Here is a 16,137-nt window from a genome sequence, read left to right as displayed (position 1 = left end):
TTTTAATTTTACATTATTGTTTTTTTCTATCCAATCAGATTATTTTACATTTACTAAGTATTAAGAACCAGGTGCAGGGCAAAGTTCTGTGGGGAAAATATCAACATTATAACATCCTTGACCTTCAAAGGAACACAATCTAAGAAGAACTGCAGATGTGTACATGGCTTTAATATAATAAAATGGGTATTAAAATCAGGCCACCTTTTGCCATTCAAACTGAAAAATTCTGGTAACAAAACAGGAAGCTAAAAATAATTTAAACAATCTCATCAAAATATGCAACGACTAACAACTGTTTTGTTAGTGATGAAAATTTCAAAAATAGTTATCTATACAAGAGCTATTTTAAAAATAAAATAATTCAGAAATTATTTTATTTTTAAAATAGCCCTTGTATAGCAAAGCTTTCATTTAGAATGGAAGGACAGATAAAGTGCTTCTCAGATAAGATAAAATTCAAGGAGTTTATCATCACCAAGCCCTTATTATATAAAATGTTAAAGGGACTTACCTAAGAGAAAGAAGATAAAAAAGATGAACAGTGAAAGGACAGCAAACTCACAGCTACTAAGGACCACATCTACAACAAAAACAAACTAAGAGGACAGCTAGATCAGGAGCAAGAACCATAGAAATTAGGATCACATGGAGGGTTAGCAATAGGGGAGTGGGAGGAGGAGAAGTGGGAAGAAGGTACAGAAAATAAGTAGCATAGATGGTAGGTAGAAAATAGATAGGGGGGAAGGCAAGAATAGTATGGGAAATATAGAATCTAAAGAACTTGTGACACGTGGTCATAAACTAAAGGGGGGAATGGTGGGGGAGGGGTGTGCAGGGTGGAGGGGAATGAAGGGGGGAAATAGAACTGTAATGCCATAATCAATAAAATATATTTAAAAAGTAAAAAAATAATTTCTTAAAAATGCCATATACCTGTGCAGAAGAAACACATTCTTTATATAAATTATCTAAACATTAAGAGTAATGGAAGCAAAACAATCATTTGTAGTACATCCATATTTTTGAATATATTTCTCAGTTATATTTAACACATTTTAGTCTTTTTGTGAACAATTTTTCCATATTCTTATTTTCATTAGTATTGCTATAAGTGTTTTTAAGTTGTTGGGATGTTCAACAGATGTCTGCATAGGCAATATTATTTTTAACTAAGAAAGATTTTCCTCTATAGGTGCTGAGGTCTCTGCTAAATTTTCAGCTAATTTTTTTAATGATGGAAAATTTTAATTAGATTGGTTCAACAACAATGTATATGCACTTCAGCTTAAATACTTTCATAGAAACTTAATATTTATTTTTCAGAATACCTTTCTTAAACAAATTTTTATTTCATGGCAATCAATGACTTTAAGATTTACAGTGACAATAGTTCTAGTCAATATTTCATATTTACATAGCACCCTTCAACATAAGAGCAATTTTGAAACTACTTAATTGTACTTCTTAATCCTTTCACTTTCTTCACCCAGCCCCCAACCCCCTCACCTCTGGCAACCTCAGTGTATTTTCTGTAACTATGAGTCTGTTTTTGCTTTGTTTGTACACATGAACTCATATGGTATTTGTTGCTGACTTATTTTACTTAGCATAATGTCCTCTAGGTCCATTACTTTTGTCACACATGGCAAGATTTTATTCTTTTAACAGCCAAGTAATATTCCATTGTATATATGTACCATACATTTTATCCAATGGTCTATTGATGAGCACTTGGGTTACTTCCAGAGCTGTGGCCTTCTGAATCATCTGAGTAGTCTCCATGGAGGAATGTTCAAGCTTAATGCATGGATTTATACAGATTCATTGCTCTTCTCATTCAGCCATTTTTTAATGTGATAGCCACACAGTACTCATGCTCATTCTATGAGGTGTTTTGCCCCCCACTAACTAGTACAGTGAAGTCATGATTGTTCACACATGCACATTCCAGTCCACTCTTCTTGGCTGCCAGGTTACACTAATATTACATAAACCATTCTCATTGTTTTAACAATGCCTGTACTTTTTCCAGATGGATCTCATATATCTTTTCGAATTATTGTTATGGATGTCTTTATATATATATAAAGAAAATTACTGGATATTAAGGTAGTTTATTTTTTAACTTTTTGAGGAACCTCCATGATATTTTCCATACTGGTTGCAGCAATTTGCAATCCCACCAGCAATGCATGAGGGTTCCCTTTTCTCCATATTCTCACCAGGGTTTGTTGTTTGTTGTTTCATTGATGACAACCATTGTGACAGATGCAAGGTGATATCGCATTGTGTTTTTAATTTGCACTTTTCTGATGATTAGTGACAGATTGTTTTCATTTTTTTTGTTTTTCAGTAGTATGATATTTTTATAAATTTTGAGAATTAACCCCTTATGGGATATATCATTGGGAAATATCTTTCGTTCAGTAGGTGGTCTTTTGTTTTGTTGATGGTTTCCTTTTTTTGTGCAAATACTTTAGTTTGATGTAGTCTCATGTGTTTATTTTCTTCCTTATCCAAAAAGATATATCAGAACAAAATATTACTAAGACACACATCAGAAATTTTACTGCCTATGTTTTCTTCAAGGAATTTTATGGTATCAAGTCTTACAGTTAAGTCTCTAATCCATTTTGAGTTTATTCTTGTATATAGTATAAGAAAGTGGTCTAGTTTCATTTTTTGCATGTACCTGCTCAATTTTCTCAGCACCATTTATTTAATAGACCATCTTTAATTTACCCCATTGTAGGTTCTTGCCTCTTTTGTCAAATATTAATTGAGCATTTGGGTATGAGTTTATTTCTTGGCTCTCTATTCCATTGCATTGATCTATGTATCTGTTTTTATGCCAATACCATGTTTTTCTAATTATTATAGCTTTACATTATAGTTTGGTATCAGGTGAAATAATACCTCCAAATTTATTCTTCTTTCTCAAGATTTCCTAAGGCTATTCACAGTCTTTGGTGATCCCCTATAAATTTTAAAATTATTTCATCTAGTGCCATGAAAATGTCATTGGTATATTAATATGTATTGCATTGAATGTATAAATTGCGTTGGGTGTTATGGACATTTTAATGATGATAATTCTTCCTATCCAGAAGCACAGTATGTGCTTCCATTTATTTTTATCTTCTTCAAATTCTTTCTTCAATGTCTTAAAATTTTGCAGGTACAAGTCTTTTATTACCTTAGTTAAATTTATTCCTAGATATTTAATTTTTGACATAATTGTAAGTGGGTTTTTTATATTTATTTTTCTGATAGTTCATTATTGGTATATAAATATGCAACAAATTTCTAAATATTAATTTTGTATCCTGCTAATGAATTCATTTTTCAGTTCTAGTAGCTTTTTTGGTGGAATCTTTATAGAGTTGTCTATATACAGTATCATGTCAGCTACAAATAATGACAGTTTTACTTCTTTTTTCCCAATATGGATGGATTTATTTATTTATTTATTTATGTCTGACTGCTATGGATAAAATTTCCAGTAGTCTATGGAAGAAAAGTGGTGAAAATGGACAATATTTATTGACAAAAATATGTCATGTGTCCCTTGCCTCATTTAAAAAAAGTTAGCATATAATTATCTGCTTAAAGTTAAAAAATGTATACTGTGGTATTAGCATACATAAAAGTGAAACAAATGAAAACAATGCCCTAAACATAGAAGGGAAAATTGGAAATAATGTAAGGCTCTTACATTATATGATAGATGGTATAATATCATTTGATTATATGTCTTGAAAAGTGAAAAATGCATGTTACAAATAATAGAGCGAGTATAAAAATGTATAAATAATAAGTTAATAGAGGAGCACAAAATAATGGTAAAAATAGGAACAAAAAGAGGTGGATCTCATAAAAATATATAATAGTAAGTTAGAGAAACTCAACTATATAAATAATTACATTCAATATAGATGATCTAATTATTCAAAATACTATAAAAGGGAGAGATTTTCAGACTGTAAAGAAAATTAAGACTCAGCCATGTGCTATCTATCTACTAGTTAATCCAAAGAGCTATTCTAAATATTTTCTTAAAATTTGTAGGCAATTTGTTTATAACGCAAGAATACCAAATATCAATATCTTAAAATTTAATATACCATTGCATTTAAAGTCCCAACATGTCATGTTTTAATATTACACATACGACATTCTCAATCAAAATATTTCATCTTTCATATAAGATTAACAAATCATATAACTGATAAATTATCAGCAAAAAGCTGGCCTGTTACTATGAATTTTGTAATGCTAGAGATAAATGTAATATCAGAGAGTACTTTAATTTGGAAAGTAATTCCACTGAAAAGAATATGGCTACAGAAGACAGCTACTGTAGTATAATTAAGGCATTTAATATATCAAGTATTTTACAATGACAAAGCTAAAGTTCATACTTCATTATGGCTCCAAACCACTATTAATTATACTTCATATTTTATAATATAAAATCACCCCCTTCATAGCCTCCTGAATGCAATAACATGACACACAAAATAACAATCTCATTATGTCAGTATCATATTCACTTTTTGGTTACCAATCCACATGACTTCCCCTCTGAAACATTTTTTACTGCTTATCTAACTATGCTTTATTGAAATGGAATCATGTGGCACTCCCTGCTTTTTGAAAAATGTGTTTCTGGAGGTTCACCATTTACAATCAGTGTTTAAAGATTTATTCTAGGTTCTTTTCTGCTATATTTTTGGTCTAAGTTTCAACTTTTGCAAGGATTGGTTTGTCTGACATCCCTCTTGACCTCTGCTTAGAATCTTCTCTAGAGACCCTTCAATGGACTAACCTTCTTTTTGGACATCTTGGGGGAATTAGCTTTCTTTTTCTTTTCTTTTGTACACAAAAGTTCTTTTAACTTTTTAAAAATCTTTTTTATTATGTTCTATTATAGTTGTCCCAATTCCTCCCCACACTCTCCCCTGTCCTGCCCACCCCTCACTCCCTTGTTTAGTAAATACTCTTTCACTAAGCCTGTACTTTTAAAAATTCCTCTACTGCCATAAATATTTGTTACAAAATAATATTTAAAATATTTCTACGATAAAATAAATAGTAGCAGTTTTACTCCATAAGATAAATAACAAATACACTTTGTTATTTATAAGTAACAAATAACAAATAAATGACAAATAACAAATAGCAAGAACATTCCAATTATATTCCAAAGCAGCAATTTTCAGCTGGTGTATTGTAAAGTTTTTTAAAACATGCGGTGCTTGAGTATTTAGTCGGGATCACTGGCCTCTCTTTCCTTAGTTTGCCAAATTAAAAAAATGACAACAGTCAAAACAATTCCCATCCAACGTAAATGAATAAAAATTATACCTATTTTTTGTCAGACTGGTGAAAACATATATTTTTTGCTGTGCACAGAATTTTACTAGTTAGTTTATGTGTGTGATGAGTTTACGAGATGAAAAAAAAAGGTTGAGAATCACTGTTCTAGAGCTCTATTGCACGTCAGCTGAGCCTCTATTTCCATATGTAATTCCCACTAATTCTGCCAATTCGTGACCTGACAGCTTTATGTAGCTTTCAAACAACTGCAGAGACTATGAGATCACTTGCTGTTGAATGACCAGCTGGAACGGCAACCATAACAAATGCTCCTCCCACTATCACCCAAACCAGAATTGGTTAGGTGTTCATTGTCAGAGGCAATTTCATTTTATCTACAAGCACCTGTCTGCTGTCCTTGAAAGGGGAGTGTGAATAACCTAGTATCTGGAAAAGGTGGGGAAACAGAGAAGAGGAATCAGTTTTTATCTTTCAAATTTAAGCATGTATTATAATTACTCTGAGCACTGTAAACAACTCTCACACACTGCTAGGTGAGATCCAATAGAAAGTAGAGAGCTAAGAAATACACTTCGGCTAATTTGGGAGATCTATTATTAATGATACTACACTCTTTTAAAAGAATGTCAAGTACAGGGCAAATGGCAAACCACTCAGGGTGCTGGGACAATGGCCATAAGCCGGGACTCTCCAGGACAAACCGGACTTGTGGCCATTCTAGGAGATTAAGCACTCATTGTCACAGCAGTGCGGATATGAACATGTCCAATTAGGAGTTCATCAGTACTAGAGGTACTTGACCTGGGCCTTGGAAAATGACTAAGGGTTCACAGAATCCGATGTGGACATACGTGTTGCAGGAACAAGGAGGAGAGTTTGCAAGAGAAGCAGCAATGTGACTGTCGTGCAGTTAGCGACTGGCTGTGTGCCAGTGAAGTGGGAGGGATGAAGCTGGCAGGTAGTCTGGACGCAGAGTGTGAAGGCTTTAAGTGTAACCCCAACATTTTGAACTTACTACTGGGTGGCCATTAAAGAATTTTAAACAGAGGAGTGGTGTCTGAACTGTAGTTTTAAAATAGTCATGTGGAACTGTGGGGAAAAGTCTGGCTGGAGAGATAATGAAGTGAGAGGCTAGTTGACTGTTAGAGCAATGCAGGCAGTAATAACAAGGGTGAGAAAACAGGCCGAGCTGCTATGCAGGCCTTTGAGGCTGGGCAGCATCAACCTCTCATGGCTGAAGGGATCCATTTCCTTGAGAACTTTAAACAGCATAAGCTATGGGCCTTGGTATTTAATATTACCCAGCAGGGGCAGATTCTTAACAGAGAGGTCAAAGACTGGAGAGCACAGAAAATGCTCTGTCAAAATCAAATATTCTGTGTGCAAGTGGCAGCATGATACTCGAAGATGCCCTCCCTGCGGAACTGAAGTGAGACAAGCAGTTTACAGTTTAAGCAAGGGATATAGTGGCTGACTGCTGAGAACCAAGGACGTAGGACAACATGAGATGCAATGTCAGGCTCAAGTAGCTCTGATTAAGCAACAGTGCCTTGCAGACTATAACACCGAGCAGCATAATGACAGACTCCACACAGAATGAATAGATCATGAAGTAGGAGGCATGAGGCTGCTTGGAGTAGCTTGATGATGATTACAAAGTTGTTACCTGAACTACATTTCAGTTCCATTCGCTTTGCACTAACTTCAGTGAAATATATTTCATGGGTTGTGTTCTGTTGTTGAAGACTGATCTGCTATTATACCTTGACACTTTCCTGTTTTATTTATTATTTGATATTCAATAAAGCAGAGCGATTGGCTCAAAACAGGGATGCACATTGTGTGGGGGGTGAAGAAGAGGGATACAATAAAAGTCTGACAACTAGTGGGGAAGAAATGGAACAACTGTACTTGAACGACAATAAAAAAATAAAAATAAATAAAAAATAAAAGGACATATCCCGATTCAGCCACAACTGTTGTTTTATGCCTACTGTCAGGTTTAATTTTTAATAATTTCTGCTTTTACTCTCAAAACTTACCTTATATTAGTAAATTAAACTATCTCTCAATATATATTTGGGGAACAATGGTCACAAAATTCAAATATCTTCAGGACAATGCATTGATAAACCATTTATTCTCATCTTCATTTGGAAAAAATCACAGCTGGTGCCTGGAGCATGGGCTGGAATATGTTTAATAACGAAGGTCAGAAAAATGTCTTATAAAGAGATATTTTATAAATATTAAAGAATATTTAATTCTGAGGTCAGAAATTGCTCATAAAGAGGGGTCTTGGTGCTGCGTCTATAAGGAGCAGGATTTCAGCAGGAAGGGACAGAAACACATCTGAGGTGAAAGGTTTAGAGGCAGAAGGCAGCACAGCTGGTGGGGGTGGGCATGTGTTTATGAGGCCAAGACATACCTCAGTGAAAGGGGAGGCGCAACTGAGAAGCGACTGGTGATAAATACGTTTACTATCTGGCCCTTGGTAGCCTCTCCTCAAATGAATGAATGAACAAATGAATAGATGGGGAACATGAGATAAATGTATCAGGGGAGAGGACTTTAGGGAGGGCACCTAAGGGGCAAACTGACCAGCAAGACAAATTTGACCTAAAATGTAGTGGCTTATTGGCTTATACAGTTCCCTTTAAGGTTTTTTTTTATTGGCTTTTAACATTCCCATTAAGTTTTATCATTATCACCAAAAATTAGATGACTTTACATGAAAATACTTGTTTCCAGTTCTACTTTAAAATGAGCCTGTCTTCCTGCAGGACAAAATGAGTAAAGCCAGAGAGGACAACTGTCCCTTTTAAATGGGCATGGGCACAACCCAGCTTTCCTTCAATCCGCCTCACTGCTTCACTCCATGAATCACCTACTTTTCAGAGAGTGACCTTAGAAGTGATTCTTGGGAGCACCATCAACAACACAAGCTGATGCAATTGTATAACTTCATCTTAACTAATAGAACCCAAATCTCCCTATTTCCTCCAGCATGTTAATACATGTACCCAAATAATAACACAAGCATGATAACAATAATAATAGCAGCTAAGCATTTTACTGTGTCCCAGATGCAGTGTCAAGCTCCTTTCAAACACCTGGATTTGAGTCACAACTCCGGACACTGCAAGCGGTATGACCTTGAACAAATTAACTCACTTTCTAAACCTCAAAGTGTTTATTTAGAAAACGGAGGTGAAATAACACCTCTCGTATGGCTTCTTCGAGGATTCAATGAATGACATCATGCAACTGAAACATTTAACACCATTCTTGATATACAAATAAGAACTCATTCATTAAAAAGATACTTTCACATTTGAAATCTGGGCACTTGGTAAGCTGTGTAAGCATGAGTTATAGAAGATATCCAACCACGATGTCCAACCAATTTTCACTGACTGATGTTATTCACAATATAGTAACCCTCAAAGCAACTTTATTTTGATACATAGGCATTTAGTCTCGGGTAACTAGTACAAATTCCTATGTCTCTTAGAAGCATATTATGAAGGCAGAGTTAGTAAGGATATGGTATTATGTGTATTATATATATTTTTGTTAACTTTAATATACCTGACAAATGCAATAAACATAAAACCACGTTACTAATTTCAAAAAAAATCTGCATTAAAAATCCCCAGAAATTCATATGAAACTCCCTGTTTGCCCGAAGCACATGCACTTAGCATTCACAAGCACTACTAGCCTGAGGCACTATTTAACATGAGCATTTTCAGGTGTTTAACCACAAAAACCTTTTACTGTAAGACATTATATGCATTGAATGTGACTAACTTAAGGTAAAGGAAATGAGAACTGTTAGCTCTCAAACTATAATTAGAGAGAAATGAAATCAGACAGCAGTCAAAAGCAGTTCTCTGACAAATTGTTCCCAACTTAAAAGACAGAGGGTGGGGTGGGGAGACAGAGGGAGGGAGGGAGGGAGGAAGGGGGAGAGAGGTGAACATTAGAAAACAAGATATATATAATCAATAAAAAAATTTAAAAAAATAAAATAAAAAAGTTATCTTAAAAAAAGAAAGAAAACAAGATATAAAAATATTTGATTGATGTTTCAGAATTAGAAGCCATTTATGTTCACCAATTATACAATTTTTTTTAGTTATTAAATTTTTTATTTTTATTTTTTTAATATTAAATTTTATTTAGTTACTTTTCAAGTACATTTTTTATCTATTTCTCCCATCCCACCCCACCAATATTTTTTTTATTTTTCATGCCTTTAAAAAAAAATATATGTATTTAAATTGCAAATTTACACATTTCGATCCCTCTACACTGACTTACACTTCTCACACAAGCTTGGTTTATACACTGCCAAAGGATTCATTTCTATTAGTTAACTATATCAAACAATTCTATTCCACAAACCAAAAAATCCTTCAATATTACATTAACTAAAGCTGTTTCCCTAAAGCAATGGATTTTTGGAGAGTCAAATTTTAGAAGTCCTTCATGCTTTTCCCATTTTTTTCAAGTTTAATTTTATACTTATTCATATAATAATAATAATAGCTCACTGGGCACCATCTACTCACTATCAAGCATTGTGCATGCATTATTATTCCTATGTGAATTAGAACACAGATTCAGGAAATGAGGTCAGGTGCCCAAAGCTGGCAATTAGTAAGAAGCTAGGACTTGGCATTCAGGGCCATTTGAAGAATACTGGTGTGCATTCTTCTTGTAGATGACCTTGCAAATTTGGATATGTTTCCATCAATAAAAATTTTTAAACACCCTAAAATTAGAAACTCCATTAGATAATTTTATCAAAAAGACAATGTGTCTTGGCAATAAAAGTGAAATGTAGCAATTAAAAACCTGAAGTTGTATTTTTCTCCAGCCACTAAACCAAAATTCTTTTTAACAGAACAATGTACCTGTCATGTATCAATGTCTTGGAAAAAATTAAGTGAACACGGGTAACTACTTATAAACCATGGAGCTTCACTGTTTAGGCAATCTAAAATTTAAAAGTGGGTCTAAAATATTTTGTTAAAGATATCAGTGACTAGATAATAAAGATTTTTTAACAGAAGAAAACAAATGTGGAGCTGGAAAATGTGGAGTTGCTTGGTTTGTAATAGTAAGTATTCATTTCCTTACTTACCTACAAATATTGCACATTTTTGAAATATAGTGTTTGATCGTAAATCCAGATTGCAAAGTTTTATAATGCAATCATTTCATTTGTGGAATCATTATAACACCATCTATATTTTAAGGAAAATCAGTCCGACAATTGGAGAGATGGTCTCAACAATTAATCTTTTAATTCAAAGTTAACTGCATTTCTTTTTTTCCAAATATATTTTACTTGAACTGTAGACTAATAGGAAGATTAGATAAGAATATTTAAAATCATTAAAGTTTTGAGTAGTAGAGTTAACAGCACTATTCAAATACCATTCCTATTTTGCAGTTAAGAAATAAAATAGTGACTCACTTGAAAACTGAATTGCAAATCCAGATTTGCTGATATAAAAATCTGTGTCGAACTGGATGGTCACAATATTGAGGGTGCTGTGGATTCCTTCAGGGATGAGAGATCCACTAATTTCCTTTAAAAGCATCTCATTTTCTGGCGGACCATCCCAAACTCGGAGTATATCATGTGATGCTTCCGTATCGAACGCAAGAAACTGTAGGCTGTGGGAAAAACATATGCTTGATTATTTTAAGCACACATTCAGTTTCAAATAAAGAATACAACAAATGTGCATCTTTGATTTTATTAGTTATTTCTTTTATCCTATCAGATAGAAATATAAACAGCATATGTTATCTTAATCAACTTCTGAACTTTTCCTATAATTTATTTCTTTTAGAATATGGTCAAATGCACCATTATATCATCTTTGCAAATTACCAAAATTTCAGGTGCACATTCTTTCCAGTGTTCGTGAATATCAGCAATGGCAACAGCAGGTGACACTTTTGGAGCATCTGGTACATTCCAGGCACCGTGCAAAATGCATTAGTTTTATTTGTTTGTTTGTTTAATTACCATAATGATCCTATGAAACAAGAACAATTTTTACCTCAATGTTATAAATGTGCTAAATGCATAAACTAAATGGAATGGTCCAAAGGGTGGCAGAGTCATGAACTGAACTGGTTTTCTGACTGCATAGTACATATTTTTAATAATTTTTCATGCCTGTTTTATTAGAATCAAATGAGACTTATTCCCAATTGCAAGCATAGTTCACACTCAGAAAGCAATATCATCACAATGACATATTAAAGGAGAAAAATCACATGAACATTTCAAAAAATGTACAGAAAAAATATGAGTAGTTTCTGCATATACAGAAAAAATATGAGTAGTTTTAAAAAGTCAATGTTGTAATTACACACAACAATCTATGAGTAAAAGGAAACTTCCTAAACATAAAAAATGTTTACCCACCTTCCAAAAAATGAATAAGCCCCCCAAAACTGTTTTACATTAAATATATTCTACTTTCTATTTAATTTAGCCAAAATTAGTATCTGATACTTTTCACAGCTCATGCCAAATATTAGAAATCCAATTATATCAACAGATCAACTCTTTCTACATATATTTCACATTCCTGTTTGATATGTAAATTGTCATAACTTTAAATTTGAGTTGCAATTTAATGTCAGCTATTGTTCTTTAATTAAAAAATTCCAGATACCCATTGAAAGTAATATTTTCAAGTTTTCTAATTCTAATATTTAAATAAAGCAATATATTATCTATACTACATAAAAATATGCTGAGGATCAATCTAGTGTAGTCTATTTTGAGTTCTTCAAACTTCCTTCTAAAAACAACATACCAGTTCACATCCAACAATGCATTCAGTCTACCTTTCAGCATGTGAAAGGCTGAAGAGCATGTGACAGGGTTGGACACCTGATTGTTGTTGATGTAGGAGGCTGTCATCTAATGGGCAGTGACGTGAAGAATCGTTGGCCACCTAACTAAGCAGGGAATGAAAATCAAATCTCAGTAAAGGGGCAGGGAGTAGATGCTCCAGAAATATGACAAAAGCCATGAAAAGCATGGAGTAGTCTAGTCCCATTTCTCTTCCTATTTTTTTCTAAATGTTTGTGAGGTTAATATATTTTTTTAGTTCTTCACTTGAGGACTTTGTTTTCCATTGCTTTTAGAAAGGGAGAAAAGGAGAAAGGGAGAAAGGGAGAGAGAAGCATCAACGCAAGAGAAAAGTATGGATTGGTTGCCTCCTGTACATGCTGTGATGGGGGAATCTTACATACCCTGGTCCAGGGTTGAACATTCAACCCAGGTATGTGCCCTGACCAGGAATCAAACCTGCAGGCCTTGGGTTGTGGGATGATACTCCAAGCAACTGGGCCACACCAGCCAGGGCATGAGGCTCAATATATAATTATGATGTGGACAACTGTGTATACTCGACAAAGTGGTAGACTCAAAGTTTTTAAGTCATCAGGAATGATATGAGTAGAGTGTCCAGGAAGCAGAAGAATTTCTCTCCCTCTGTGCCCTTTAATAAATATGAGAGCTTCTTTTTAAGGTGTTATATGAACTACCACTGTGGCCCATTGGTCAATAAATCATGCTCATTAATAATTTTTTCATATGTTTAACAGATGAAAACCACATTTTTCTTTACCAAAGTTTAAAGATACTGACAAATCTTGAGGTTGATTGAGACTGTACTTAGGGGCTCATCAGGGAATCCCGAGCAAGTTTGACAAAATGAAATCTGTTTACCTGACAATGTTCCCTGGGTCTACTTCAATCATCCACATGCAACGCAGATTATTGTCATAGGGGAAGGGATAACCAGGGGACAGAATTCTTCCCGATGACTCTCCTTTAAAACGACCTCCACATTCAGCTAATAAAAAAGGGATGAAAATTTAGCTCACAATTTGACACCAACCTTTTCAAAACGATCTACAAATTTCACAGGCACACATACACACTCTTGTATTAATTTAAGAAAAATGAGAATTGATTCCCGCTCTTCTCGAAAGTATGTATTTGTGTATACCTTCTCAGATTAAGGTATGAGTTGATGGAAGAACATACTGCACAATAAAGCAATAGTGTTGAGTTAGACCCCATAAAAGATAATAAAATGAGCACAATTAGGGATTTAAAAAAGACATATTCAAAAACTCTGAGTTTCGGCTTCCACACACTTTAAGATGTGTTGTTAAATAATGACAATTTAAAAAGGAGAAACAGATGGCCAACTGCTCACTGCTAGTTGGTTGCAGGCGGAATAATTCATCATCTTGCTATACCACCTCCAAGAAAAAACTAATCTTTACTTCAGTCCCTCAGGCCTTCTCAGTTTCATTGCCCTTTTATCCCCCTTTAAATCACTCTAAATATTTTCCCTTTTAACCTTCCGAAGGCAAAGTGTCATTTTTATTAGATTTCTTACTTTGGTTAAATATAGTTTGGTTTGGATTTAATGTGTTCTCATTTTCATCTAATTCATTGAATTAAAATGTAGGTATTGTCACAAAATATAATTAAATTGTTATCTTTTGGGGAATTCCCTCTTCATTTTGACACTACTTAATATATCATGATGTCTGGTGTGGTCTTACTTCAGTGAGCAGATAATCTAGACAGAACTCTGTATTCAAGAAGAGAGAAAGTAAATATTTTAGTCAGTATATTGTACAACATTGCTAAACCCTAGAAAGAAGGAAATACCATCTCATATGTTACACATTTCTAAAATCTCCAGCTTATTTTCTACTAAAAAGTAACCTAAACAATGTTTACTGTTTGCTTAAATATTTGAAGATATTCTGATATTTTTCTTGTTCTCTCTACAGTTTGTATTTTACTGAAATTCAGTGACTGAATTTATCTTCTTGGCTTTTGTTTTGTTTTGTTTTTACTGTCAGAGCAAAGCTCAAAGAAGACAAAGTTTTAGCTTTTGGGAGAGACCTAATAACGAAGTCTAATAGCTCAAAGTTGCAGGCTTTATTCACATAGGTAAATTTGTTTAGAAGATTTTAGATATTATATTTCAGTGCACTGCAGTGGCTAGTTATCTGTGGCAACTAGGCTAGGCTGGAGAACCTAGTTATTTAATCAAACATTGGCTTGGGTATTGCTGTGAGATTTTTATCTCTGTGGTTGACAGCTACAATCAGTTGACTTAAAGAGATTACCTTTGACAATCTCTGGTTGGCCTTGAACTAGTCAATTGAAAGGCCTTAGAGCAAAAACTGAATTTTCTAGGAAAAAAAAAAAAAAATTCCCTGAAGACTGCACTATAAACTCTTGCATGAGCTTCTAGTCTTTTAGTCTTTCCTAAAGATTTTGGACATTTCAGCTACTACAATTCCCTATAATAAATAAATCTTTTTATAAAGGCCAATCGTAGATGATAGATAGGTAGACAGGCAGACAGATACATAGATCTAGATCTACTCTGGATTCTGTTTTTCTGGATATCCCTGGCACACACACACACAGAGCACTAAGCAACTTTATTCAGTACCACAACATCAATTCGATTCATAACAATTTGTTGTTTTTAAGTGAATAAGAATATATCTATATTCAAAACATCACTATCACTTGAGGTTTTTCTCATTTTTCAACAAAAGTTTTGTTGAACAACTAGAACTACAGAACTATATTGTTTCATGTTTTGTCACTTATTATAATCTATCATTATTATTGGCATATATTTATTATGCAAACACATTTGATACTTTATTTCTCTAGATTAATTTTTAATCTACTTTAGGTCAGTCTAGAGTTATGTGCGCTATGTTGTATCTTGAATTTAACATAGGTTTTTTTTCCATATCTCTTTGCTACAAATATTGCTTGGTATCTTGACTTCAAATGAGCCAGGTTCGAATGCCATAGCACTGGTGTTCATTTCTCTGAGAAGACTTATATTTGCAGAATAAAAATGAAAATGTTTAAAGAAGGTGTGCCAGTTAAATCCTTCCAGCTATGGTATTTAAAAATTAATTTTTATTTGATCAATATATAACCCTCAGAAAATTATCTAGAAATGATTTATATATTAGAGAAAGGTTTCTTATTTGACAGAGGCCAAAATATAGCCATACACATATTTAAGGTTAATAAACATAGAAAATTATAATTTTAGGCCAAGAGGTAAAGCTACTAAATGTTGTCAGTAGAGAACACCACCTAAAATAGAATTGCACCTTCTGTTATCATGGAAATCATCAGCACAACACACCATGTGTCCAGCTGCTTTTGAGCTGTTATTCCTGATCATCCATCATTGAAAACAACAACAACACTTGACACTTCTCATGAAATCTTGAGCAGTATCAAGTCAGTAAGTTTGTCTTGGGATATTCGTCAATATAGAGTTCATGGATTTATTGCAAACATAACTAAAATCTTCTTCCTATCATAGACCAAATGACCTTCCATTTGGTCCATAGACCTTCCAAGGTCTATGACCAAATGATCATAGACCTTCCATTTGCATAAAATTTTTCCAAAATATAAATAGTGTCTTCATCTTGGTTTAAGGTAGATAGAAAATGCATGGTTTTAAACTTATTTTGTGATTTTAAGTTTAGGGATAGCATGCAAATTAATACTTACAAGTTTATAGTTTTATGTTGTTATAACCCTTAATGATTTTCTAACTTTTCCCACAAATAAAAAATAAAACCTCAGAGAGAATTAATCAATGTTATATGTATTTTTTCATAACTGATGCCAGTGGGCTGATTATTGTTCATATTCTAAATTCCATACTTTATCAA

General features: G+C 33.6%; 1 protein-coding gene across 3 annotated transcripts in view; it reads right to left on the bottom strand.

Moving 5' to 3' along the window:
• CSMD3 (CUB and Sushi multiple domains 3) overlaps positions 1-16,137 on the bottom strand; it is a 921,636-nt gene that overhangs the window by 259,745 nt on the left and 645,754 nt on the right. For all 3 annotated transcript variants that reach the window (XM_053661036.1, XM_053661038.1, XM_053661039.1), the window contains 2 exons: positions 13,115-13,241; positions 10,832-11,034 (listed from right to left, as the gene is read on the bottom strand). In XM_053661036.1, coding sequence (XP_053517011.1) covers positions 10,832-11,034; positions 13,115-13,241 — 330 coding nt within the window. The remainder of the gene's footprint in view (positions 1-10,831; positions 11,035-13,114; positions 13,242-16,137) is intronic.

This window comes from Artibeus jamaicensis, unplaced genomic scaffold, assembly GCF_021234435.1.
Source record: "Artibeus jamaicensis isolate MK-2021 breed Jamaican fruit bat unplaced genomic scaffold, CSHL_Jam_final scaffold_916, whole genome shotgun sequence".
NCBI lineage: Eukaryota > Metazoa > Chordata > Mammalia > Chiroptera > Phyllostomidae > Artibeus > Artibeus jamaicensis.
Note: the sequence above shows the minus strand (reverse complement) of the source record. Positions and strands in the feature narration are given on the sequence as shown.